The sequence below is a fragment of the Erpetoichthys calabaricus genome, chromosome 6 (genome assembly GCF_900747795.2).
Source record: "Erpetoichthys calabaricus chromosome 6, fErpCal1.3, whole genome shotgun sequence".
Taxonomy (NCBI): Eukaryota; Metazoa; Chordata; class Cladistia; order Polypteriformes; family Polypteridae; genus Erpetoichthys; species Erpetoichthys calabaricus.
The window spans coordinates 140,705,542-140,731,187 of record NC_041399.2 but is presented as its reverse complement, the minus strand read 5'-3'; the positions used below and the strand labels follow the sequence as shown (position 1 = coordinate 140,731,187).

At 34.7% G+C, this 25,646-nt stretch overlaps 1 protein-coding gene across 1 annotated transcript in view; it reads right to left on the bottom strand.

Annotated features, from left to right (window-relative positions):
* rreb1a (ras responsive element binding protein 1a) overlaps nt 1-25,646 on the bottom strand; it is a 151,615-nt gene that overhangs the window by 75,675 nt on the left and 50,294 nt on the right. The window contains 1 exon segment of the mRNA XM_051929075.1: nt 1,723-1,845. Within this exon segment, the coding sequence (XP_051785035.1) occupies nt 1,723-1,845 (123 nt within the window).

Below are 25,646 nucleotides of genomic sequence, written 5' to 3'. Positions count from 1 at the left end.
ATCGACAAAAATACTTATGTACATGTGATTTCTCCGTTTTTTTTATTTTTAATAAATTTGCAAAAACCTCAAGTAAACTTTTTTCATGTCATTATGGAGTGTTGTGTAGAATTCTGAGGAAAAAAATGAATTTAATCCATTTTGGAATAAGGCTGTAACATAACAAAATGTGGAAAAAGTGATGCGCTGTGAATACTTTCCAGATGCACTGTACATCTTAGTATTCTAAAATGTTCAGAGAGCTTAATATCATGAAAGTAATGTATAAGTGGAGATCAGTGCAGTAAGAGAAAGCTCTTTAAAGAGGCACACAATGATTCACACACATAGAACATGAAGTATTTAATGTGCTACTTTAGTTACGATGGGATCGGAGAAACTTTAGTAAATTAATCATTGATTGTAAGATGAAGTTTACCACATTTTACTTTAATGACAAAATAAGTGGAAATTTCGAAATTAAAGTTGACATTTCAACCTTTTTCTTCACTGTGTGCCCATTTTCTTTTTCTCTGTACCCTAATATGATTCCCTATGACATTAAGACAGTGGGCTACGAGTCACCTTTTCACGGCGACTTTAATATCTGACCACTTTTTTTTGTACTTTGAGCACTGTGCGACTTTCTGAACTCGAACTTTAGAGCATCTCCGCCACTGTGTATCATGTGTATCACTCGATCAACTTCCTTTTGTTGTTTATACCACTGCTTAAGCCAACAAATAGTACGTTTTTCCTTGCCTCCACTTTGCATTCGCTGAAATTCCGTTTTTTCACGTGCTTTTACCATTGTCTTTTAACCTAACACTGAATGGGAGAAGGTGATATTTATATTGATCTGCATATTAAAATATGCAAAATTCTGGGAGGAGCCGGACGTGCACATGAAATACTTTTCACACTGAGCGTGATTTATGGAGCTGAAGTGCATGGAAGTTTGGCGCAACCATGGTTTTGTGCATCTGAATTTTTTTGTACATACGCACATCTTCACTTCTATCCACACAACATGTTTTAGTGTGAGTTCTACGCATATCACAAGTTAATTATGACTAATTGCACACAATAATCCTTGTTTATCAATTTTCATTTTCAATGTAAATGACAATGCCATTCTTTCATAGCATTGCCATTAAACTCATCATGATTAATACCTAATACAAAATCCAAAACATGCCTTAAAACATGTATAATATATCCTGAAAATGGAGAAAAGAATAACAGAAAACATTTAATTTTCTCTAACAAAAATATTAGAGAAAGGCAAAGTGTAAGGTGCAATATGCTCAATCTTTGGGGTTTCCTATAATATTTCAGAATCTCCAACCTGAAGGGAATCTGCTGCATACAGGCAAAAATCAATCATATTCTATGGCCCTTGTATATATCATTGTAAAGAAGTACAGCAGGTAGTATAAATATAATAGGGGCTACTCACACAATCATACTGTAAATATTGAGGACTACATAACAGGCAATGAACAGCATACTTATTGCTTTCCCACAATTAAAAAAAATGTAACTTGCATATCTTTCCTGTAAGAATTCTTCCAACTTTTTGAGGGACATACTCTTTGTCAACTGAGAAAAGTGATGAATATGGACATCTACTGTAGTTCTTCGCTCATTAGCACCAAAAAAAATGCATACAACAGGAAGTATACAATAATAAATCCGCAAAAAGCTTCTTCACTGAAACAGTAGAAGTTTACTCAATTTTACCTATTTCATTTTCTGTTGGAGCTTGAGCCTCTGAAATGCAGTCTCCCTGTTCCATAGTGTCTCTAGATATATCTCGAATCACACCATCCAAAACTGCCTTTTCTTCTGAGGTACTGTCCAGCACTTTAAAACAGAGAAAAGAAACATGTATTTTAGTATATTACCAAAAGACAGCAAATGAAATGTTGCCAGCAACATTTTAGACTTCAGGGGTATGTTACATTTCTAAAATAACAATTTGGCAAACTCAGCTGCTCATGCTGCACATTTAGAATTGTTGTTTGTACTGAGCTAGCATTTTTATCAGAGAAAACCAACTTTTTATCAGCATTGTACATCTTCTGTCAAACAGCCATGATTAATACAACTTAGTTAAATTCATTTATATTCACTATTAGTAATCATAAAAACCAAATTTATTAAATACATAAATAAGCAAGCAAAACTGCGATCCACAAATTATATTTTACTAAATACTATAATTTTGAAATGTTTTTCAGCATTCACTATTTTTTCTTCACTGGTACCATGAATATTCAAAACAGGATGACATGACTCTGTAGCTAGCACATTGTCTGATATGCAATAAATGTTTTCCAAGGAAATCTACAGAAGTTGACACACAGGAGGATCCAATCCAAAATAATGTATCAAGACTTGGAACTTTGACTCTAATCTGTTGTCTGCAAAAATGAATATCACACCAAAAAAAAAAAAAAAAAAAAAAGCAAAAATTAGCTTCACTTCAAATGTAGGGTAATTGGGTTCAGTGGCAACTCGGCGAAAACACAACTAGGCGAAAACCAACCCGGCGAAAAGACAACTTGGAGAAAAAACAACTTGGCGATTTCCTTTACCAGTAATGTAATAGTTAGGTTCAAAGTGATTTTTTTAATTACATTTAAATGACATGATTTAAAATGTTGAAAATAAATTTATATAATTGACAATCAAACTTTATTCTGCAGATGGAACAAACTCTATGTTACATTATAATCTGCAACCAAAATTGCTAATCCTTTATATAAATTGTATTGATTATAATCGTATGATAATGATATTTAGAATACAAAAGGTGACCTGTGAATACAGCTTAAGGAATATCTTTACTCTCAACATTTATACATTTTTTTTCTACATTTTAAATCACATTGTCATTTAAATATCATTAAAAAATCTCTTTGAACCTAACTATTACCAAACTGGTAAAGGATGTCGCAGAGTTGCCTTTTAGCTAAATACAGCATACTGACAAGTTTTCAGACAATATATAAGTTTACTGCAGGTGCAAGAGTTGGGGGGGATCACTACATGGACTACAACTAAGGGTTATGGCCTGTTTTTATTGTTTTCTCTTCTGTCCAAGGGATACAAACTATATCTTCACACTGTACAATTGTGAATACTGTGCATTTGTCAACTTATTGTGAGGGGGTGGGGTATATATTTACTAAATATAAAACCTAAAAGTCTTCAAAGCACATTCACCAAGTGAAAACCTTCAAAAATATTTTCTGTTGTTATTATATGGGAACAGTGATGATTATATTCTGAAAAGCTCAATAATTTTATTCCATTATTCTTTTGAAAAATGTGTATATTTTATCTTCTTTAACATCTAATCCATGAAAGACTATTGAAATGCAAAAATCTATCAACTGACACTGAAGAAACATTGTGATGCACATACATTACTCTTCTTTTATTTTCTACAAGCATTTTAAGTGCTTAATCACAACAGATTTGCAACTATTTAGCAGAAAAGGAAATTGGCTCAAACACTATTTCCCTGAGCCTGAAAGGCTGTTAGCTAGGATGTGAACAGAGCAGCATAAGGTAAACCGAGAAAGCTACAAAGCTCATTCTCTCTCCTTTGTAGAAAGGAACACCACCTTCTGCTTACAGTTCTAGTTTGTCAGGCTATATTTCAGTTCAAGTATCTGAACCTTGCCACTAAAAATGTAAACTAGCATAAGATTAGTGACATCACCTAGTCAAAAGTGTACATATTCAATTTAAAAATCTGGACTGCAAAATATTTTTATATACACATTGCTCTAACTTATTTACAAACATACACATACCAACAATATACTCAATTGACCACAGGCAATTGCAAATAACATGCACAAAAAGAAATACATTTATTGTAACACTAAGGCTGGAAATCAGTGATTCTTTAAAAGCTAACAACTTTACTGCAGATAGAGACAGTAGTGCTCACTGCTAATTGTTGCTTCCCGTTCTCTCTGGACAGGAAAGCATTTGCAGAATTCACTTCCTTTTTTTGGAAAGTTCTGACTTAAGCTAGTCTCCAAAAGGCTGAGGTTGTAAGTTTTTTTTTCCACACAAACGTTTGATTAAAATGTAAAAAAACAAAAGCCCAATACTGTATCACAATGTTCTGAGTCAACATTGTGCAACCATAATTTAACAATCAACACATATGGCAAGATGATGCGAATGACCAAATAGTAACAAGGGGCAGGATACATGAACAGAAATGAAATCTCCAATAAGTCAGCATAAGGACTATGCAGAATTCAGCAAACTGCATTTAGAGTACTTGAAAATTTTACCAAAAAAAAAAAAACTCAAGACCAACTTTCTATCTGATACATACATACACACACACACACACACACACACACACACACACACACACATTATGGATGGGCTGGAAAACTGAAAGTAGCCATTTCCAGTATTGCCCTTTCTTACTACACAACACAGTGGGTGGTTCCTACAGATATTTCAGAGGAGGAGATGAACAGTCCCAAAGGTCATAATCATAATTTTACCCACAGGCAGCAGAAAGCTATTAGCTTCTCAAACCAGGACCAGTAGAAGAAAGTAAAGACAACTCCTAGAATGTGTGTGACTTTGTAAGTGAAACCATAATGAATGTACCCCTAGTCTAAGCAAACTCTGCTTCCAAATGCAATAAAAAGCAAGCATACACTTCCTATTTAACAGCCAAACACTTTTTACATTATTATTTTATTTTCCAAACTGTAGACACCTTTGCCATTTCACTTAAAATGTCAACCTGTTTCAAATAGAAAAGGCTAACTTGCATTCTATGTTCCAAATTAACTATCACTTTAAAAACTAGTTAAAATCCTTGCTTACTGTGTCTATCCATTTATGAAAGCTATCTGCAAGTTTAATATTATTATTATTCATTGAACTAAATATGCTTTCATTCAATTTGATTTGCAAGATTAGCATATATTAAAAAGTTTCAAATCTAAATATGTCTGTGTAAACTGGAAATTCCAAATAGACACAGGGTTGATGTGGGTGTAAGTGGGCCCTGTGATAGACTGACACTCCATCTATAACTAAATCTTGTTGAAATATGGTCTGGCTTGCTTTGACTATGACTTGGATTGACCAAGCTTGACGATATTAGTTTTTCATAACTCTAGTGCACAAATGCTGAGTGGTCTGCTAAAGGTTATGCTGTACCAGAAGTACTAGGGTGTTGTACAGTGTTAGCCATTATGGATGTAGTGAGAAATCAAGCAAAATGCCTGAAGAAGGAGCCTGAGTTGACTCTAAGACTTGCATACCGCAATCTTTTTAGTTAGCCAATAAATGCTGTACCAGCAGCAAAGAATGTGAACACAAAACTATGTAGATTCCAATTCACTACACTAGATAATGGGCCGAACTTTGAAACATTATATTTTAAAATGTTTGTTTATTAATTTGAAATCAGTACACACAGTTCCTTATCAGACAGACAGCCAATTATGGAGACATTCAGCCATACATGACAAGTTCTTAACCAGCATAAATCTCATATCAAGTAGTGTTGTCTGTCTCTAATTGAATCTGTCCTATACAACTAAAAAGAATGTTTGTAGGCAGAGCTATAGTAAATTGCGTATTTTGCACCCTTTAAATTGTTGAATTGGAGCAATTAACAGAGGTCTAACTTAGCAAGAAGTTTAATTAAAAGCAAAAAAAAAAACTATTGAGAGCAAATGTGGAATAAAAACTTGCAGACTCCCCCAAATAAGAATACACTCTTATAAACAGAAAGAAACATGAAAAATTATGGTACACATACTACTTTCCATTTCTAAAAAAAATGTAAAAATTGCAAAATAAAGTCATAATGCAACAACTTTGTGTCCAAGATGAAATAAAAGCAACCATACAACACAATTAAAAACAGTAAAGGAATAGCATATTAAAATTAGTCTGTCAACAGCTTACATAGAACTAACACATTCATGACAGACTTGGTAAATGATGACGTGGGGACACTATGAAAAACACAAAAAGCTTGCATTGTGCCAGTCTTTAGCTGCTCCCATTGCCTCCTACTCCTCCTCCTTGAGATTGTGACCTTGCTGATATCAGAGCTGAGCAGAGTCTCCACCATGCACGCACACACAGGGGCCCACAGATGTGGGAAACTGCACCTAAACGGCCCGGGAAATGCATCTGCTGTCAGCTGTCATGAAGGGAAGGGAGGAGAGTAAGAAAGAAAAAAAAAAAAAAAACACTAGCCAGGGAGGAAAAGCCTCAGCCTTCACAGCCACCAAACTGAAATCACATGTTCATGTGATCAGACCAGAGTGCTGTTTCTTTAGCCTACACATTATGCAGCTAAAGGACCAGGGGCCTTTTGGTCTGTTTGTTATTTTATTATTAAACTACTTGATCATCAAGGCAAACAAACTTTTAAAAGTATTGAAAATCATATAGGAACAGTTGTAGTGTATCTTAAACATAAAGAATAAAATAAAATAGACTGCAAGTATCTCTGTTATAAAAGAGTACTATTATTGTTTAGCAGGGCACACTGCTGAATTATTTTGTCTGTTTTGGCAAAGATTTTCTTTTTCTCAAGGTGATGGGTTTTATTACCCCTCTTTGATTTCTTCTCTCTATTTTGACAAGCCAATTGTTTAGGGCAGCAGGAGAAAAAAACTAATTCAGTGAAGCCAAGGTTTCAAACAACTGGACAAAGTTAGTTACATGGGGGAAGGGGAATAATAAAGATCTGTCTGTACTGCACTGCTTTCTTGCACTGACGGCCTACAGATGCTGACAGCTGCTTGACTTTAATCAATGTGAAAGAATTTGTTGCAGTTTTCCCAAAGTGTGAATCCATGACCCCTGAAGAGAGGATAATAAAATAGTATTGCAGCACTTTCTACTGTGTTCTTCTGTATACAACTGCACTGACTGAAGCATTCATCAGTTATTACATTTTATATGGCACCATTTGTATACAGTTTGCACATCCACTCCATTTTCATCCGGGTTTTCTCAAAGCTCTCTAATTTCTATCACATCACAACAATGTGATTTTTGGGTTAAGACATGATACTAAATTGACTTGTTACAAGTGAAATTAAACTCTACAATTAATAGTGTGGAAGTGGTTCTCTTGTGAAAATGATTATCACAGTTCTCAAAGCCATTTTGATGGAAGGCTACTTATAAATAACTTACTCTCTACAACTACATATGAATACATTTTACGAATTCTCTTTCAATTAGGAATAAGCAGGTTGGAACCACACAATCTGTCTCAAAGCTACTAATACATACATACACACACCCACCCACCCACTTTACTAACTGCTAGATCAATTCAGATTTGGGAACCTTTGGGTGCAACATAGGCTAGTGAAAAAACACAGGGATACTCAGTAACCTCACTGGAAACAAAACCTAAAGCTCCAGAGCAGGCAAGCACCAATAACGGCACTAACCACCGACACTGTATGCTACACTTGCACTCTTTTTGTAAAATTAAAAAAAAAGATAAATTATACTTTCGTTATGTCAACTTGGTTCCTTTCTTCATATTTTAAAATACTTTGCATTTTGTCAAAATTCAACCAAATTACTCAGTAAATAATATCCAAGAACAGGAAAAACATGAACCAATGGGTGAGAAGGTATATGTTATACAGCATTTGCCTCAGATATTTCATGTGTTCATCTTACAACAGATTGCTCTTTTGAAGTATGATGGTGTTCTTTTTATTAACAATCCTCATGCATAAAAGTATAGACAAATGTTTATTTTTATAAAAAAAAAGTTTTCATTATGAGACATTCTTTCTTTAAGTGTGTTCATGCATAACTAGTAAACAGCCATACCAAAAATATATACCAAATATTAAGTCTTGAGCTGCTGCAATAACTTTTTATAAATTCCTAAACCACAATGCTCCAAACATGACATAATTATAAAAGACAAAACATGATGCACTGATCTGATTTAGTAAAGCATGATAGGGGTATAGTCATATAAAACAGAAACTGTGTTTAAGTGTATATAGTGAACACAAAGAAGTGTTTTCAGCTGTTGCACTGCAGTAAGTCAGTTATCTGACACACACAGATGGAACTCTTGATTTCACACCAAGGTTAGAAAACACTTTTTCCAGACACAGAATTTTAAAACTATGGGACCAGTAGTCTAGCAGTGTAGTGCAAAGTATTATCTCTTAACTAAAGGTGTCACACACTACAAATATTTAAAGTGCAAAGGAGTAATTTACTTCTGTAACTCCCACACTTTAAATTAATATAAAATAGATTACTGAAAGGTACAAGATACAATAAGTATTTTTAGCAAACATATCCTAAATAGACCATCTGAAAGTCAGGTCAGTCATGCTCTGGCTGAATGGGGCCCTCAATCAATCCCTACAAGTCTTCCTTATAGTATAGTATCAAAATTAAACAGGCTTCAGATGCCCTTATGTACCAACAATATGGGGCTCACAACTATAGGTTTATGCCTCAAGCAAAAAAGTCAAGAACAAATCAAGCTATAATACAACTTAAATATAATTCTTGCTCAATATATACAGAAAAGAATTACAAAATACAAATTCCACCCCTTTAATACGACAAAACAACAAAATGCGCAGCCTTATGTACCATGCACAATATGTTTAATAAAAGTCTCAAGCAAATATCCCAATCTGATGGATAGCCTAATATCTTGCACATCATTAATGGCCGGCAGTCAAATTTCCTCTCCTGAACCACATGTATTTTTAATGAAAAGTTCAAAGTTCCTAAAAGTCCTCTTCTGGCTTTTTTTCTGGTTCATAAAACATTATTCAGGCACCTATCCTGCTTGTTATTTCCTTCTCCTGTCTTCAGTCTTCACCACACCTCTGTTCATCCCACCTCTGCCACCAAATGTGACGGTCTGGGTCATCTCCAGCAACTGGATCACACTGGGAGCCTCTTGAACCCAACACCACCTGTAATGTATCTGAGGTATGAGCCAGAAGAAGGACACATCACGAAGCAAGGGGTAGGTGTATAAAAGTGACAAGTGCTTTTATTATAAAAAAAAAAAAAAGTGTTCAAATGTACAGTGCAAAATCTTCCAATAAATAAATAAATACATAAAAATCAATCAAATACTATTTTTTTAAAACTAAGGATAAAACCAACAGTGTAGGAAACTGTCCCTTAAGACTTGTGCCCTAGTGCAGTCCATTAAAAACCGCCACTTCAACATGTCTTTCTGGACCTTGTAGCTGCTTTGCTCTCTACTCTAACCTCCTTTTTCCCCCATCTCCCTTGTTTTCCTTTTTCTCCTTAACACTTACGCTTCCCTTTTTAAAGTGGAGTGAGGTGCAACTGTGGCTTCAGCGCTAATGAGGGATAAGGGCAATCCTCCATGTGTATATGAAGTGCAGGGCTGTCCACTCAGGCATCTTGTGCTAAAGCCGCTCAGACCACGCTACCACACCCCACCCAGACACAAGTGTTGCTGATATTTATTTATTTAAAAGTTGCCAACCAACCACGGACCTCACTTTACCACAGATTTATAAAACATTTTGTGTGTATGTAACTTTCCATGCAAAATTTGACGGGAGAACTGTATATTTTCGGCAACTCTAACCCATCCATACACCACATTTTCGAAAAAGTAGGAAATGATTATATCTTTGATAAAGTAGGGAAATTTGGTCAAATTGAAGCTAAATGACAACTCAGGTTTATAATAATTCACATCAAGAAACCATTATTATAATGTGCTTTGACATGACGGACATTAAACCTCAAAAGTGACGAATATGATGTACATGCTTTACTTTCGCTCCCTTTTCATCAGTTTATTTAATCTACCTGTTGTCACTTCTCAGAATTAGAAAGCAATGCAATCCCTTGTTGTCAGTAATTGCATTAAGTAAAAACACAGGTGTGATTTTCTCCCTGCGTACAGAAACCTATAAATATCACACCATATGGTCTATTCTTAGCCTAACGGTTTGACACAAAATGGCTTGTCTGGCACTATTTTAAGGGTACACAAACAGTTTTATATGAAAGAACAAGCTTTAAGAGACAAGCAGGGTTTTTTTTGTCTATGATGAGGACTGTCTTATGAGCCAAATTAGGTTCCCCAATCTCTTGAAACTATGTATGTGCTGTGTGGACCCAGGATTAGAATGACAGACTGGCCAAAATTGGGTTATACCAGTTTAATATTCAGGTTTTAGAAACTGTTGGCTTTCTGGCAATATGTAGCTACCATGGGGAACAGGCTGACATGTTAGGAATATTTGAAGCCATAAACAAACTGACAAGGTATGTGGTATCATAAACCCAACTATAAAACGATACTAGCATCTTGGGATTTTCAGTACCAGAAAAATCATATTTTTCCCCCTCAATCCCCAAACCACTGGCACAATATACCTGGGAAGCTAGAGTAAAATGGGGGGATGGGAACAGGGTGGGGGTCATTGGGGTTTGTTGGTTTGGAGTTATCTGCTTTTTGCTGCCAAATTGTTTTAGTATTGGTACTGAGGTCTGAAAGCTGGTATCAATACCAAAGTCAAAATTTTAGTACTGATCCAACACTAGCACCTAGCGAGAATGACGTTGATTTTGTTAACTGTATGTAGTGATATTCTGTTCATCTGTGACACCATTATTATTATTAATTAATTTATTAATTGTTAATGGTGCTGTACATGATGGCAGAATGCGTCAGGTTGGAGGCTGCTCTACCAGCCAATGAAGGTCTGCAGCATCAAGATTGTACTGTATATGTATGAGGATGATTAGCATGGAATATATATGCTTGTATTATAGTGGGGTTTGAGGGGCATTCATGTACCTACATTTACAAGACGATTGTCATTTATGAAGGGTAAATTGTGTACAATGTGTATATGCCAGGTTTTATAAATCTGATTTTTTCTTTTTGGCTTACTCATTTCCTGTATTTTGGCATACGCATAGTTTCACTTGAATCCACAGTTTTATAAATGAGAACCCTACGGCTGATCCTGCCAAAACAGAAACCAGTAATGATGCAAAACTAGTAACATCCCATACACATACAGTGTAACACTGCATTGTCGATGTATCCAATTTTAACAGAGAGGGAACAGGGAAAAAAACAAACAAACAAAAAAACTATACTGCAATGGCAGTCAGTGCTGTGCTCAACTGAGCAGAGTGAAGACTACATAGAAAGATCTTGTTTTGAATGAATAAACAAAAAATTTAAGTACCTGTTATCTTAAATACAAAACAAGAAAATACAACTGAGCTTCATGGAAAAATTGCTATGTCATCAGGTATATTTGAGTGCAGTCACAAGTTTAAAAAAATAAATAAATAAGAAATATGGTCAACTTACATGTAGCCATCAAAAATTAACTAAACTGACAAGCTTAAAGGACCAAATTTCTAACCTTCAAACTCAAAAGGCAAGATGTTAGGAGCTAGATTCTATCCTGGAGTAGTGGAAGAATGGTGGAAACCAAAACTGGATGAAATACTGTTTAATCACATTGCAAACTCACGAATGCAACCATTCTCACTCATAACATTACAAATAAAAATTGCTAACTTACATAACAGGTAATGTATATCTGTAAAGAGCGGTAGTGGAAGATGCAGACATGAGTTAAATATGAAAACTGTACACACAAACACAGAGACCAGGTCTATACTGGAACTTAGTCTTTTGTACTTGTTAGGCAGCAACATAAACCCCATGCCGCACACTGTCAAAAACTAATTAATAAAAAAGATTCTGGCAAAACAATATATCACAATTCTTTGGTTATATGAGTAACAATATCTTTGAAAATGACACGTTACATGGCTGACCAATTAATACATTTTTTAAATAAATGTAAAATTTAGGTTAAGCATTATTAAAAGACCACATTCTTCATGTAAGTAACACTTCTGATGGTTTCATTTTGACTCTGTATTCTGTTTTTGAACTTTTAACTAAAACATTCTCTCTCTCAATCTTGAAAGACACATAGAACCATGAGCCTGCCTAGAAACAGTGTTCTCTTTCATGCAATGTACCCCACTGGCTTATCCCAAAATGTTAAGACTTTTACTGTGTCAAGAAAACCATGATCTTCCTTTTAACTAAGGTTGAATCAGAAGGAAGTCATCGACTATTTTCATATACAAGATAAGACAATAAATAAGCACTACTCATGATGCAGTATATATATGCTCTTATCATTAATTAATGCTATTCTAGATGTCTTCTTTATTATTTCTGATACATACAGATTCCAGAAAGAAGTCATCAGGTAAACCCCTAAAGTTTGTGGTTTCATATTTTATAAATTGAAGAACCCACAGTTAAGATATAAAGGGTAAACAAAAAAAAACAAAACAAAACAAAAAAATTGGGTGTGTTCTATGGAATGGTGCTGACACTGAATTCCCTACCGTAATCACTTCCTTACCTTTTCTTTTATTACATGTTACTATTTTAATGGTACAATGTGAATTTCAGATAAACACATCAAATTACAAAATAAAGAATTTTAACTCTCTCTTTTATATATATATATAAAGGCAATAATGCAAGACCACATTTACTACCTCTCCACTTTACAGTTAAGGAATTCTGTACAATTCAACAAACCTAAATGTATTGTCTGAAACGTTTTGTCATCTAGCATATTTGGAAACATTAAATGTTAAAAGAAAAATTACATTATTCTTCACATTAAATGAAAGTAAAATTAAACTTTAAACAGTTAATTATTTAGTTAATCTAAATACCACCTGTCAGTGTGTGATAATAGCTGTCTCAGATGGAGGATAAATGAAGTAAAATTTAAACCTTTTATTACCACCATGTGTGCAGGCTGGCCAGTGTCATATTTTCTTGAAGACTATAGCCATTGTTTGCACTCAGAATAGCAATAATTATCCACAACAGTCAACAAACATGCTTCTGTTTTGCCACAGTACTTACTGGTTTTAAGTGAAAATATTCAACTTTACATAAAGAGTAATGGTGATGATAATTAAAAGTATTTTAATTTGTATTAATTACTGTCACTCTTCTGTCTAAAACATCACATGATGAAGAATTAACAAGATGTGCAGCCCAATATAGCCTGCTGACACACAGGAGCTGAACAGAGCCAAAAGGATCTATAGATATGCATTTGAATCTGCGCAGCAATGCAGGAGGCTGTAGAGGAGAGGAAAAGCAGATTGCATGCTTAATGATCCAAATGAGCAACTGAAATGCCAGATGACACTTTCAATCACACAGTTATTTCTTTAAGCAACCAATCTTCCAGCTTGGTATGTTTACCTCCATTCTCTCCTTCCATTCTGTGTGCAGTTTCCTCTACAAAAAGTCACTCTCCTCTTCTCTCCAGTGTGTCAGCACACTATGCTGAGATGCCCAGATGGTGATGTCACTCACAGCTCCATCCGGCCAAGATCCTAATCACAGCCACTGTTTTAGAGAAGAACAACATTAGAAACATTGATTTATATGAAACATAATTCCAATACAGTCAACTCCATTTATCAGCACTGTCTAGGAACCAGAAAAGTAACATGCATATTGGAGAAGCATGCAGGCACCATTGTGGCATAATTTCGTGCAAGTGTATACATGCAATCAGGATGCAAAGATACTGTAATATAACACAGCATGTTTTTGCATCAATAAACTGAACTAACATTTATTACAATTGTTACAATAAATTTAAAAATGTACTTTAAAACTGCTCTACAAACAAAGCTAACCAAAATAAACACTACTGCTTTTAAATTATTTTAATCACTCTCACTGATACTGTAAGCTGCCACGAATGGAATAATTTTGTTTTCATATCCATGACATGGCAAACCAGTGTTGATTAATAAAAAGTAAGCAACTCTGATACACACGTTCAGGATAAAGACTACCAGCAAAGGCAACTTAGCATGATGTTTGACAAGCCCATGAGATGCTCATCAAAACACACTGCATGGATCTACCATTTTATCAGCAGGTGGGGCACTACAAATCATATACTTTATTGCAGGAAGTTCCTTAAAAATCCAATTTCAAGTTTACTGTACTGTATATGTTTTCTTTCTAGATACAATGCAATGCGATCAAAGGACTCAACCTACCACATATTAATAAGTTCATTAAACTCATGGATGTGTAGAGTATCACGCCAAGCATTTCTTTTAAAATGTTTCAATATTGTATTGACATCTAAGATATTTCCTTAATAACCGTATCTCAAACAAATGACATTAGGTAAGGTTATGTACAACAATTTTACGTTTCCAAAATGAGTTTAAAGGATTAAAAGGCTCAGTTTAAATTATTGTTGCCACAATACTAAAATTTTCACTTTGGTATCAATATCAACTTTCGCCCCTCAGTATCGATACAAAAAAGACTTCAAAGCAAACAACAAATAACTGAACCCAAAGGCTCCCAGCTGATTTGTCTGCCCAGCTCACACACAATAGTGCCATCCATCTACACCACACTTCACTTGCCCAGGGTCAGAAGCAACCTGACCGCCACACTATCCCCTGGTTCCACCAGGGCTCATCAAAGGCTTGTTGGCAATTATTGCTCCAACAATAGGAGGAGCTTCATGGGTTTAAAGTGTGTGGTGCTGGGACAGTGCAATTCAAGCTGTGGCAAACTGAATTTTGCATAATGCTAGTATAGTAAAACTTTAAAAATTGGACAGTTCATTACTTTGTCATTACTTGTATACCATGCAACACTATTTTCAATCATCCAGGACAGACTTGCAGATTAGGGTGTAAACCAAAATTTGAAGACTGCTTCAAATTGGCTACACTGTTTAAAGTATTAAAAACAAAAGAAAAAAAATTACATAACAATGATCAGTGCACCTCTAATACACATAAGAAGAAACTTGTCTTGTTTGTTTAATGAATTTGCTAATAAGATTGGGGTGAAGAAATTCTGTTCATATTGTTCTGTTTGCACAGAATTTTCACATTATAAATGTGACTTTGTGTGTTTGTTTCTAATCTATTTTCTCTCTACTCAGCCTATAACAAACACATGAAAATAAAAGTTATGTGTAGCATTGTAATAGAGGCAGTTTTATGTGATAGTAAACAAATAAAAATGAAGAGATATGTTAAATATGCAAAAGAGAAAAAAGTTTATACAACTTTAAATGTCCATATTGCAGCTTGGCTTATGGGATGTAAATTTTTATTTGTGAAATCTTTGCCTGTGTCACCACTTTCACTGTTGGTTTTTCCAGAGAAAAGATTGAACAAGTTCATTTGGGGCCCCTATTTGTTCCTTATGCTTTCTAATACTTCTGATCCTAGACAAACAGAACTTGGTACATTTGTTAACACGGTATACTGTACTGTATAATGGACATTACTAAGCTTTGATGCATGTATACAAACTGTTACTGTATTACTGCCTTTTACTAAAAGGTTTCTCAAAATGAACAGTATCCGAGCAGAACATTTCAGTCATGTTATGGTATATATAAGTATTTATGCTAAAATTTGGCTATTAGGTTTTATTTATGTATGCAAGTCTGGGAGTAACTACACATTTCACAGCACAGCTTTGTTAGCACTCCTGGCAGTGTATGACTAGACCCAAAAGTGCTGCTTGTAGCAAGAGGGCAAAGTGGGAACCTGCCCCTTATTAAGCCTACAGTATTTCAGTTTCCACTGAAACAACAAAATGCTCTTCCACACTCAGTGATGGAATACCAAACCACAAAAGACATGAACTATATAAAAAAGCACACACTAGCCCATATTAATATGTGTTTTTAAAGGAAACCACATTTAGCTTCTTTGTCAGACTTCTAGTGGAAAGCTATTAATATTAACATAAACAAAATAATTGGTGGCTAAAATCTAGGGCCTGGGTCCACTCTGGCAAACAAACAATTTTTAAATATAACAGTGTATTTAGGAGAAAACATTCAAATGGATAACTCAGAATGGCAGTTCTACTTAACGTGTTCCAAACTCCACCTCCACTTCACAGTATCATATTCTTGCTTTTCAAATGCAGCAGGAAAATGAACAGCCACCTCCTGATGTGCTACTTGTTTTGTTCTTGGTCATCACCCTTTAAGATGGATTTTTTTTCCATAACTTTTAAAGCGCTAATAGTGTCATACTGTAGTCTCTGCCTGGCTTCCTTACTGGCCCGCCCTTTCATTTTCATCCTATCTTCCCTTGTGTTTTTTTTCCATAAAAAGACCAGCTGGATCAGCCCACTCTGCATTATATTAAAGTCCAAGTAGCAACTTGCAGCTGGACTTCCTGCTGCTGGCGTGAAGGGATGTGCAGTATGTTTAAACATTACTGTTTACAGATTATAGTCTGGAGATGTGCCCAGACAAAGCATCCTTTCAGCATCCATTAGAGTTTCACCTCAAAAAACAGTCCATGCTAGAGCTTTCACGCTCTTGATCTTGAGTAAGGGATACAAAAAAATAACACAAACACAAACAGTAATTATAGACACCAATTGGTACTTTTCATAGAAACATGTGGGTAATGTGTAAATCAATCACAAGCAATGAGAACTTGCATATAAATGTATTATTAAACTGGACACTAGTTGCCATTTATCGAGGTTAATAAACAGTCAATATTTTAAATATCAATAAACTTTGATATTCTGCAAGGACACTTCTCTAATTCAAGAAGACTTACTTAATTCCAAAAATTGGATGCTACTTTGACTGGCTTCACAACATGTGCTATGATGTTAATGACATACACATGCAACAAATATGCATAACCACAACCACATTACTGTAAAGTCTGGCTAGGATACAATTCATTTTCAAATTTACTTTTAAGACTGTGTTTCATTTACAAAGTTCTCAATTATGATGAGCTAGAACACAATCTTCATCTCACCTACATAAAAGTAATGAAACACATGAGAATCCGACAACAGCCTGCTTATGTTGTTAATGTCTTACTGTGCAGTCATACACCTTTAGCTTTGTAGCACCTCATTTCATTCTTCCTCATTGAGATTTAAAATCAATTCTAATTTTTCATATGTGAAACTTCAGCCTTCAATTTATATGTATTAATCTGCTAAATATCTCTACCTCTGTTTGCAATGATTCATTCTTGTGTGGTAATAATGTATTCCTTGGATAACCAAGAATCTCTCTAGCATATAGCTATAAAATGGCAGAAAACTACAAAATAATTAAAGCTTTCATTATTACTGTCTTATACAAACACAGGGAATATTTTATGCATGGTATGAATTAAAATGATGCATCATGAAAAAAAATGTACAACTAACTTTCCAATGATTTATGAAGATAATTCAAAGAGAAAGGACTGCTTTGCTGACATAATTCCTTTCAGATTCTCCAGGCAGATATAGTCTACTTTACTTTTGTTTTGTGCTTCACTTCCCTAAGCTTTTTTTTTTTTTTACCACTGTGAGAGCACTTCTCATGCACAACATGTCGAGAAAGAATGCCACAACTCTGCATAATTTCCTGTAAAAAGTGTATGGCATACCAACTGCCCAATACTTCTGTATAGGACCAAAGCCATCTCTAACCTGGCTTACATGGAAATGTTCCTTGGCAAGTAATATTTGGGAATTTAGTAAGCAGAAATGCTAGCAATATATTATTAGAAGACATTAAGGATTTTTCATTTGCCACTTTTTCAGTGGAGAAGTCTATATTTTATTTTTTCTCAACTTAACAAGTGGAATGTCATTAATATTTGAAAAACTGAGCTATTTTTAAGTGACCTTACTTAACCCATCTTAAAAAAATGACAAGTGTCCGGTGGCTATGTCTCTGTCATTCCAACAGATGGTGCATCACAAACATTTGTAGAAATAAAATGCATTGCATTTGTCATTCCTACAGATGGCATATCACAAACATTAATGTTGCTTTTATGAATTCCCCATCAAATGTCATATAACAGACATATATACTGCATTTGTCATTCCAACAAGTGGGTACATCACAAACATCTGTAGTAATGCATTTTATTACTACAAATGTTAGTGATGTGCAGTTGGAATGACAAATGCAATGCATTGTATTACTACATGCATAACAAAATCCATTCCAACAGATGCACTGCAAACATTAAAGCGGAGGTTTACACTGATTCCTTAGATTTCAAACTGTCACAGATGGATAGCACAACAACTAGTATTATATTTTTACTTGCTTTAAATAAACTTCCAGAGAACAACAGTCAAAAAGCAGACAAAGTAAGTAACTAACAGTGCTTCTCTCATTACAATATCTAAGATGAAATATGTCATTAATGAAATAGCAATTCTCCGTTTTTTCTTTCCTTTCGTTTTCTTCCTTCTCCCCAATGCCATGCCGGCTCCCCATTATACGACTCCATGGGTGCAGTGCCTCATTCGCAGACCATGGAAGGCCAATGGAGCAATCAAGACAGACCACACCCTCACGTGCAAATTTGCTCCGTCTTAACTTCCCCACCAACCTCCTGCAACCATGTTAGAACACACATCCACGGAGATCGAGACAGTTATTTATTTAAAATGGACTCCATGCTGCTTAGCCACAGACCCATTATTTCACAAACCCTGGAATAGTCTGCATTAGGTATTAAGGTGATCTAGTATGGGACCCATCTAACTACAGAAAATACTAGGCATAATGGGTAAAACTGTGCATGCTTTGATAGTCACACTAAGCGCCTGCGGCTGATAAATTAGGGAACCTCTTTCACAATATGAATCCAAGATTTAACATGTGGCATTAAAAACATCAAAAAAGGTAAAAATAAATGTACACACACAGGTACAATGAGCATAAAATGAGGCTCTCAGCTTCTTGCATGTGCGACTAAACAGCAGATGACCTTGTTAAAAATTATAATAGTAACAAAATGCTGCAGATGTAAATTCACTTGTGATTGGGTCATTCATAATGCATACAGAGGTGGTAACAAACAAACAGCGGTGCCCTATAAGCCCAACGATAAAACTTCCTGATCTGACATTAGGAAAGGGATTAGCGAAGGTGGGGCATCCACATGACTTTTAATAAGAGTTGGTCAATCATTCCAAAATTATTGTTAAAGATTTACAGGAATTGAGAGAGTAAATATATGATTTGAGATTAACTAAATTGAGGTTACATTCATTTGGTGCCTAGTGAAGAGCAAATTTGCAACATCATACTGTTCAATGAAACTCACTTGATCTGTCTACTATCATAAAACTGAAGCACATCAGTATGTGCCCTCTGCAGTGCTTGCCTACATCTGTACGCTTGCCTATTTGAAGCTTGTCTTTTTTGTACTATGCATAGTAGCACATAATCTTCCAGTTGTTTGATAACAGGCATTTTGCTCATAGAGCTGTGTTTGGTAAATAATCATGGACATTGCTGTGGTGCACAAATTCAACTGTTGTCAACCCTCCATGATATTTTTCCCAGGAAAAAATGCCTAATGAAAGAAGTCCAAGAAATGCCCATGGTTTACTGATATGTTAAATTCGCTTTAAAGTTTGCACTGAGAAATGCAACAAAACTATGTTATGTTGGGTTATGAATATACCTTTAGTCTTAGTTGCTGCTAAACCGCAGTGCTGGAGCACACTGCAATAGTGGTAACCCGAAAGTTGGTTTTCTTACAATAAATACAAACCAAGACCAGGTCAAGACAACATTATCCCAAGGTCATAGCTCACTACAACTGGCCTGCAAACTGTTTTCTGTCTTTCTGCATACAAACAGGAGTATAAATTTGTTTTTTCTCATTCACCTCTACAAACTACATTGGGTAAATAACATTTAAAAAAAGAGATTATTTTTGGGTGGAATATTCCTTTAAATTACAGGTATTTAATAACATGTTAAAAGTTATATTGGGTAAAGGAAAGTTCACACAAATTAGAATAGTTCATAAATATTACAGAAATGCAAGTGATTCGTAAATGATGCTTACTAGAAAACAGTGCAGCTAACATGAAAGGCATAAGGGCCGCAACAATACTTAAAAGGCGAAACTACTCAAACAGACACTTGTTTTGTTTGAATAACAGTACTGCAGTCTCACTCTAAGTATCATAAAGTATGTCAAAGTATTAAAGCCTGCCATGTGCCAACAGTGCTAGGGATCACTACTTTTAAAAGTAACTTAACTACATTACTCATAACTTGCATGAAAAGTTAATAAATGGGTTATATAGTTGTTTATTATAAAATGTAATGTATTGTTACTTTTGCAATACTTTTTCTTGTGTTGTATGAAAAATGATACATTTCACTACCCAACATTTATTATTGAATACTAAGCCCATATAGGAACCTTCATGAAACTGACCAGAAACTAAGACAAATGTATTAATTTTCTTTTGTTTTATAAATAAGTTTAGTGCTTCATGACCTAAAGTATATTACATCCATTCCTTTTCAATCCACCAACACAAGCTCCTGAAGATTTGTGGTATGAAAACTAGCGACTGTGCCACCAGATCACACGGTTTCAAAATATCTATACAAACAGCTGGATTAAAACTAAACTGACACTCTATTTATAGTTTGCTGTTACTGGGTTACACATTGCACACTGCATCCTCTTTTTGGCAAAGCTGTGCATTTGTTCTCAAAAGACCGCCATTCCACCTTTGGATCTTCCTTTTCACCCAGTACTGCTGCAACACTATGACCCTTAACTGAGCCGATTAAATTTACCCCTCAACACATACAGCATTAATTGTATACCTATAACTTTTATTCAGTTTTTACTTGATTGCATGCTATGCATATGCTTAACTTCGTCCTTACTAGCTGTCAAACTACCAGAGCACACACATGTGCATGATGTTACATAGACGGTAGATGGCAACATCTTGAAAAGGCAATACTTCTGCAAAATAGCACAGTATTTTTTTTTTTTGAGTAGCAGAAATAAGCTTCCATAGTAACACAGCTGGTTTTTTTTTTTTGTTTTTTTTATATAACACAGGTAATAATTTGACTTACACAAAACAAGTGTTGCATTAAGTTATTTGTTAATTTAAAAAGTAATGCTACATTTTCCAGAACTAGTTTTATGTTAAATGTTCACATGTTCACATTTAGTCATGCATTTTTTTCATGGTATTTTGGTTAAAAAATTCAAGGGTTAGCTCATCCACAGATGGGCTCAGCCATGAGTATCTACAGTAACTCCATTACTTTGCAAAAATATTGCTGGCAGTATCAAGACAATTTTAAGTAGATGTGTAGCATGTAATCAGTGTTATTAACTGACCAGACTTACACATACACATTTAGTTTTAATCGGGTTATTTAATCCTCTTTTTTTTTACGTTGCCAGAGTGATGGTGCACTGATAAAGTTGTCACACAGCTCCATAAGTTCAGGTTTGATTGCTATCCTGGTCATTGTGTGTATGGAGATTGCATGTTCTTTCCATGTGTATGTAAGCTGAGTGTGCATAACAAAAGAAGACTGCCTGTTTTACAGAAGGATTATCAGAATTATAATTAAGCACTTTCAACTGCCAAAGTATGTTTATACCTATAGTACATGTGTTTTTATTAAATTACAAGCATCCAGTTTAGGCTCACTAGGAGCTACCCAAGTTTTGCATGTTGCTATTACAAAGTATTTCATGTCAATATGCTTAAAGAAAAGTATTATATACATGGTGAAACTTTCATCTGTATTACTGTTATTAAAACATTCCAAGTGGAGACTACAACAGTATTTCAAAAAGTAACCTAAATAAGAACTTCCTGAGACAAAAATATACATTCAACGTCTGGAAAGGTAATGACATTTCAGCATCAGTAATGTAAATGTTTTAAAAAAAAGAGAGAGAGAGAGAGTATTAAGTGTATAGTGATATTATTGCTTGTATAAAACTTAGCATTTTTGAAATTAAATCACTATTTGCTTAAACTTGTTGCAGGTTAAAATAGCAAATGACATCAGAGCATACGACCTACTTGATTGTTGCATTTTTGATTACACTAGAAACCTGGAACTGTCATATGTTCGTTACAAAATTGAGCTCTGTCAAAGACAGTAAAATTGTACTTATTAAGTTGTCAAAATGTTTATCATTCATGTTGTATACCCGACAACTGTGTTTTTAAACTTGCAAAACAGTGTGTTTATGAACATTTTTGGTGGACTAAACCTAAGAAAAAACACTGGTAACCGGCTCTTTATCAAGGTCTGCGCTAGGATTTGAACCCATATATAAATAATGAACCCCGAACATGCACATATATACTGCATAATGAAGAAATGTTCTCCCATTCAAATCAAGCTCCTGTTCTGCTTTCATCCCTATGAGCTACAGAAGGAGCAATTACTGAAAATGTATATACTCAAAGAATATATAGCAAATGCTACACATATTAAAAATGCGCAATTTTATAATGTGAAAAAAAGTAACACATAACTGAAATAATGACAACAGGACTAAACTGCAGGTGGTGCACCAATCACCCTAGTGATATGTTGCTGGGGGTGGATAAAAGGAGGGGTTGTTCTGAAAGATCCCTCAGGGGCAGGAGAGTTAAGATTAGAGAAACCAGTTCGCCAGTGCTGGTGGCTGCACTGCAGAGTTGGCTTCCAGCATAAAGTAAAATGACACCAACAAAGGCTGGGGACAAAGGTCACCAGCTATCATTGGGCATTTTCAGTCAATGCAGGCTTGAAACTGTCCAGGAAAAACTGACAAAAGAATCAGAATTTGGCTATCTTGATTGTAGGCAATTAAAAAGGCATTGAAGCAGAAGGGTTAAATTACTATGTTGAAATATGTCAAGCAATAATGGTTTTAGTTAACCACTTTTGTACCTGCTTTTGAGTTATAATTAAGTGTATCAATGGCTGTCTTCAAATTTTGAGGCATTGTAAGATAAAAACAACTTAAAGCAAATTTTGAATTTGCCTCTGCCAAGGACCAGGCAATACATATCACATTCAAACATCATACATTAAATCCATAAAGAATTTGGACAAATTAAACCTTTAGTTGGTAAAATGGTATTTGAATGCTCCTCTCGGACCTTGTCAGCCTTCTTTTAAAAATAAGTGCAGGGATGGGATACTGGCCTCCAGAAAGTCATTTTATCCTAATTCCATCAACTAATAGATCATACTTCCAATGCCTTTTTTGCTCCAGGCTGCTGCCCTTTAAATCAATCTCCACTTGATTAAAAAAATTCACACAGTAATTAGTGGCATCATTACCGTTTTCCTGTGAAAATGACCATTGCTAAGCAGCTCTTTATAATTTTTTTCTTAACTTTTAAGATATATTCAACAATAATGAATAGACTTGCTAAGGAAATAAAGATAAATAAATGTGCTGTCACAGTAGCTACAAGGAACCACATTTGTAAGTTAGTAAAACCTCCTAATACAGTAAAATAAAACTATTTCTCCATTTTAATTAAATCAATGCCAAAAGGTGAACAACTATGCATTATACTCCCACTTTCATCTTTCTCAACAGCAATGGGCACAAGGCAGGAATTAACCCTTGGATAGATACAAGCCAATTGCTAGGCAAAATAAATGCTTAATGTAAAACAATGTCTTTTTTTACCTTATTTGGAACACTAGTATGATGCATTTCTCACATAATAATAATAATAATTCTTCATTACATTTATATAGCGCTTTTCTCAGTACTCAAAGCGCTGTCCACACAGGGAGGAACCAGGAAGCGAACCCACAATCTTCCACAGTCTCCTTATCGGAATCAAGAAAACTTTATTCTACACAGTGCAATCATAGTATTCATATCTCAAATCAAAATATCTGCAGCAAAGAATTTAAATTAACACAACATTGCTTATGGTATATACTTCTTATTTAAATTACACCTGTTCTCCTTTTCCATTACAGAAGCTTCATAAAATAAAAATGAAAGAAGAAATCTGATTTGCTTAGCTGCGACCAACAAAAGAGTGATACAGCAGCTATATCATTTTATTATTAATATATCTGATTTACAATGGTATTGTAATCCTTGTACACCACCACTGAGGGACATATAAATAATAAAAATCACTCCAGAAAATATTGGAAAAACTGCATCAGCAGAATAACACTAAAACATTAGAGAATATAAAATAAAATGTATATAAAACATTTTTCATTTCAGATTATAATTTTCTTCAGCTGCGAAACAGTAAAGCAATCAGTATAAAGCTGTGAGAATGTTGTTTTGTATTTTCTGTGTGACATCTGATTTTCTTCTGGTACTTCAGTTTGGCTAATTGGTCTCATTTTGAATGTGAGTGTGTGTGTGTGAGTGGACCTTATGATGGACTAATACTCTTCTAGACCCTTTCAATGCATTGGGCCCTGTACTGCCAGGATAGGCCCTTGCTCCTGCTCTTCTGAACTGGAGTGGGTTCGAGAATAACTATAACTATTATTAGTTTCCCAGTGAACATATCTACTTTTCTAAATATACACTTTCTAAAGACCAAAAGAGACTAAAAAAATGAATTGTGGTATCTTATGGATATCCTATCCTTTTTTCTGCTGAAATGTCTTTCTTTTCAGGTTAAGAGAGGTGGCAGCCTTCTACAGCCAATTTTCATAATGCTCAAGCAATCGTTGAACATTGTTGGTAACTTGTCTATGTGTGTCGACAATTGTGTTTTAGATTCAGGTTTATAGGCAGTCAGCCCACTATAAACATTTTAAAGAACTGACGATTGCGAGTTTCTTTAAATTTCTCATCACAGCCACAATCTGGAATTTGTCAGTTTGTTAAATAAAAAAAGAACAAACTTGAATATGAATTGACTAAACAAAACAAATTCTTGAATCTATGTATTACTGACACATGTTTAATCACGTTTCTGACAAAGAGCAGTGTAAACACAGGACATTGAATGCCCCATGTTCTTGACTCTGGCTGTGCACTTATCCAACTCTCCTTAACACCTGATTTCCAAATTCATAGCTACAAGTTCTGATCAAAAGCAATGGCAGCAGGAATGGGACATGCTATGCATACGACCTTAACAAAATGTAAACAATGGAAAATATAAATCAATTAAATGGAAACAAATTTGGTGTAATTATAAAATAGCCATTTAAAAATGATGTTGGCTATTCTTGCTACAAGAAAGAATGCTTATCAAATAAATATGAATGGGAAATCTGTGCGCCAAATATTTGAATTTATGGGAATCACTAACTTTTTACAAAATATGCACAATCCTGCCCCAAATTTCAAGTCTTAATTGCACACATTAAAGGTGAGAGAAAATGGGAAATCTATTCACCTGTGTTTCAAATCTGCTTAAATCATGTTTAAGGGTGCTATGGAAGTAATAATCAAGAAATGTGTTCTATAGCATTTCAAATTCAATACAAATTGACTTGTGTATTAAAAATCATCTTTTTAGGTACTCCTTTCTATTAACAATATTACAAATAGAAAAATAAATACTCCATCCATTTGACTGATGTATGCACTGGCAGCATTATATGGCATGCAATTCTATTTAAAGCAGGTACTAAAGGAACGTGCGCGCATGTGTGTGTGTGTGTGTGTATACAGTTCAGAGAGATAACTGGACGATTAAAGATTTAAATGGCTTTTTAACATGCAGCACACGCTGA